A 4,140-nucleotide genomic window follows, 5' to 3' on the forward strand; every position below is an offset into this window, starting at 1 on the left:
TATGAAAAATCATTAAAATGTAATAATTATAAAATTATGGAGCACTGTCATATTTTTAAGAAAGTTAATTATCTACTAATTATCCTAATTTTGATTAACAGAAGTGGAACTAGTGAAGGCATTTTCTGTCTGTGTGTCTCTCACTAGACTTTGTGCAAAACTCGCTCTTTTCTCTTTCTATAAATACAAGTCCATCCCCACTCATTGCACCTTATCATTTCTCTCTCTGGTGAAAAGTCAGCGCCTTCTTTTGTCTTTTCTCTCTCTCAACAAAGGGCATACGCTGCAGAGTCTGTCTCCATGGCCGAAGATTGGGATCTACATGCGGTGGTCAGAGGTTGCTCCACCGTCACATCATCCTCCGTGTCGTCTTCTTCTTCCTCTTCCTCTGGTTTTGCCTCTTGTTACTTCCACCCTGAAGGAGTTTCCTCCTCCTCTTCTTCTTCTTCTGGCTTTTCCATCTTCAGAAGTGAACTAGGAAGCCAGGTTATGTCGCTTTCTGCGTACCCCTTTGAGGCAAGGAGCCCCATTGAGGAGCTGCATGAGCTTTGCAGGCCTTTCTTCTGCAAATCTCAGCCTCTCTCGTTGCAAGCCTCTTCCCCCTTGTCCTCACTCTCTTCCTATTCTTCTGCGCCTCCCAAAACGGTTTCATCTCAAGAGAAGCAACAACAACAGCGAAACAAGCAGCCACTCTCTGTCACCACCCCACGATCTAAAAGAAGGTACAAAAGTTCGTGCCTGCTTTGTTTTGATACCCCCAAAAGGGAAAAAAACGATCTTGGACTGTGCTATGTTGTAAAAATCATGTCTTTGGTTGAAAATTCTGCGTGTCTTAAGGTTTTAGATTGTGGCTGTGGTTGTAGTTTTGTTAACATGTGGATAATTATAGATAAGCGTGACTGATGAGACTGCAATTGTGTTTGCAGACAGTGTTTTGAAATCCTGGTATGTGAGTGTGATTGTTTGTGAGATGTGCTTATGACTGTTCTTGGTCTTTTACAGGAAGAACCAGCTTAAGAAAGTTTGTCAAGTGCCTTTTGAAAATCTCTCCTCGGACATATGGGCATGGAGGAAATATGGCCAGAAACCCATAAAGGGATCTCCTTATCCAAGGTTTGCTTTGAAGATATTTTTCACAAGCAATTTTCCAAAAATGTGTTGAAAGTTCATGATTTGGCTCTTTTCTAATTTGGTCACCGTCGATTTAAAGATTTATAAACCATATGTGCATGGGTTATAAAGGTTTTTGAGATCTCAATAGTGAATTTTTTAATTAATTATCACATGAAAATCCTGCTTTATGCTTTAAGTAATCAAATCCTAGTTTCTAAAGATGGGTACTTTAGGGTCTAATTGAGGTTGCTTTGTTTTTGTAGGGGGTACTACAGATGTAGCAGCTCAAAGGGGTGTTTGGCAAGGAAACAGGTAGAGAGGAACAGATCAGACCCAACCATGTTCATAGTGACTTACACTGCCGAGCACAACCATCCTGCTCCTACTCACAGAAACTCTCTTGCTGGCTCCACACGCCAGAAGCCATTGGCCCCCCAAACTGCCACCGCCGAACAAGACTCTGACAAGATCAAGAGCCTCACAAAACCCTCCTCCCCTGCCACCTCAGGGGCAGAGGAAGAGGTTCCAGCACAAGTGGAAAAGTCTGAGAGCAGAGAAGAGAAAGAGGATGTGATGGATGATGAGGAAGAAGATGAATTTGTTTTGTCTGACATGGTGCTAACAGATGATTTCTTTGAGAGCTTGGATGAGCTGAGTCAACTCACTGCACCTTCTGTTGTCACAGGAGACTGTTTCAGTGACCCCTTTTCAGCTATGGCAATCCCTTCTTGGGTGGCTAGTGGTGCTGCTACTGCTGGTGGATGCATATGATTCTTTTGGTGACAATTGTTTCATGCTTTTTCATATTGATGACAATAGGGACCTTTTTTTATCTTTGTTTTTTGTTCTTAGAGGAAATGGAACGTTTTGAAGGAATCTTTACTAACAATGGTTCGTGAAGGGGAGGAAAAATTTTCCCAAGTAGAGTAGAGACTAGTAAGTTAGATCAAGCATTTGTATCTATGTTAATCTTAGTTTTATGCATTACCTATGTTAATGTAAAAACAATTCTAGTTTTTGTTGCTGTATTGAGTTGTGATTGAGTTCAATGTATTTGAATTTTGACATTGGTTGTGATATAAATTGGAAAAGCACTTTTGGGTTGACTTATAGTTTTTTCTTGAAGGTAATGATTATAATTGTGAGTGTGACAAAGGGGTTCATGGTTGTTGCTTGTTGGGTATATATTCTAGTAGTACTGTGGAAGAGCACCAATTGTAGTGAAGCTTTTTTGGGGACACGAGGGGTTAAGGTAATTGAGGAATTAGATTCCATGAAGCATATGCGTTTTTTATTTATATGTTATCTGCCTCCTCTCTGTTTTATTCACATAGAAGCAAAGTATTTCACGTCAGCTACATACCTTCTCCAAATGAGAGACACGTTTGCTTGAAGTTAACATGTTAGGCTCACCATTTCTATGGTATCTGCCTTTTGTTTGGCTCCTAATAACATTGCATCTCATCCCTAGTGGAAGCTGTCCATTTGCCAAACTTGCCTAGCCTTTAAAAAGAAAATAAATATGATAATTAGGTTTTATCATCTTCTCAAGATCTATGCTTTCACACTACCACTCACTGCTACAAGACGTGACACTTCATACACTTAACATCTAAAGTATATAATTATATATACACTTAACTACATGTTCAAAATTTTATGGTGAAATCATTAACAATTTGTTGATTCTATAATATTGTTTCGCACAGTGAGATCGAGAGTTATTCCTTCACACTTTTTTTTTTTGTGCTTTATCTCTTATTCTTTTTGTAATTTTTCAGTTTCTTACTTCTTACTGCTTATTACAGTTAAATTTTAAATATTCAATAAATACAATGATCTACTCCTTTACCTTATTTCTGTATTTACATATTTCTAAATGGGTTTTTGGTTAGGACTGACCCAATTGCAGTCAATAGTCCATAAGTATACTTTTTTTGTTAATCATATTGAGTTTATGTTGATGACTTTAATATGTATGTTACCGAACGATTATCTATATAGATGACAGTTGATCGAAAAACGTGATCTCCAAGATCACTAAAAAATATTCATTCTTATGAAAGTTGACTTACCAATCATGTAAGAGATGTAAGAGTTGCGTTGACCGGAGAGTTTATATGGTGCGTGTATATTCATATATTTACAATGAATATATGAAATCATTGTATATTTTTTTTCTATTTTATTATATTTGTTTATTTTTCTTAAACTTAAAAGTATTTTAAGAGAATTGGTATGTGAGAAATCTTTGGAAAATGTTTTTAATTTGATATCTATTAAGAAGTGTTTAACACGTTATTTAAAGGTCAAAACCGTGTTTTACAACACCATGACATCTAAAATGATAGAAAGCTTTGCTAATTTATAGATTCATATTAGCATTGTTGGTAAAGATAAACCCGCATTATTTATATTTTAGAGGATTTTGGATTTTCCGTTGTTTGCCCTAGAAAAATATTTATTTCATAGAATTGGAAGGAAAGGGAAAAGACAAGTCGAATTAAAGGTAGAATTTTTGTAGGAGCCGTGTGAGGGTGAAAATGTGAATAAGTTGATTGTTGGAGCATTTTGCAAATTGTTAAGCAAGTATTTGGACAGTCTCATGAACAACGATCCTTATCCTTCTATTAATGTAGATGAAGAAAAAATTTAGATAGCATAAATTCGTTTCTTACATGAAACACGACAACTTGGTTCTCTCTCTCTTTTAGAAATCAATATGGAAGTTCTACTGAATCCAACACCCCATTTGAAAAAGTTTGGTGGGAATTTCTTTCAAACTTTTTAAAACACTGAAATTCAACTATGTCGGTAATGGGGCAAAGAATTTACCCAAAAAACATCATCATAATCATGCCTTTTACTTGCCGGAAATTTATGATTTTTGTACAACACCTAAACAATATAACTGATAAACTAACATAACCATACTTTACATGTTCGCAATTAAAAAAAGAAAGAAAGAAATACAGCATTTTTTGTAGAAAAAAGAAACTACAATTAGGGATATCCTATGGTTAAGGA

The 4,140-nt window shown here is 36.3% G+C and overlaps 1 protein-coding gene across 1 annotated transcript; it reads left to right on the plus strand.

Moving 5' to 3' along the window:
• Positions 1-229: 229 nt before the first annotated feature.
• Positions 230-2,219, plus strand: LOC106758133 (WRKY transcription factor 22). Its single transcript, XM_014641063.2, has 3 exons — positions 230-722; positions 1,003-1,113; positions 1,377-2,219. The coding sequence occupies exons 1-3, from the start codon at positions 301-303 to the stop codon at positions 1,882-1,884; spliced, it is 1,041 nt and encodes a 346-aa protein (XP_014496549.1). The 5' UTR covers positions 230-300; the 3' UTR covers positions 1,885-2,219.
• Positions 2,220-4,140: the final 1,921 nt, after the last annotated feature.

This window comes from Vigna radiata, chromosome 4 (genome assembly GCF_000741045.1).
Source record: "Vigna radiata var. radiata cultivar VC1973A chromosome 4, Vradiata_ver6, whole genome shotgun sequence".
NCBI lineage: Eukaryota > Viridiplantae > Streptophyta > Magnoliopsida > Fabales > Fabaceae > Vigna > Vigna radiata.

Bases quoted from the DNA above. Each gene is read 5' to 3' on its own strand.
- LOC106758133 (XM_014641063.2), top strand. From the start codon at position 301: ATGGCCGAAGATTGGGATCTACATGCGGTGGTCAGAGGTTGCTCCACC. The intron at 723-1,002 runs GTACAAAAGTTC...GGTCTTTTACAG, and splicing joins ACCCCACGATCTAAAAGAAG to GAAGAACCAGCTTAAGAAAG. The intron at 1,114-1,376 runs GTTTGCTTTGAA...TTGTTTTTGTAG, and splicing joins AAGGGATCTCCTTATCCAAG to GGGGTACTACAGATGTAGCA.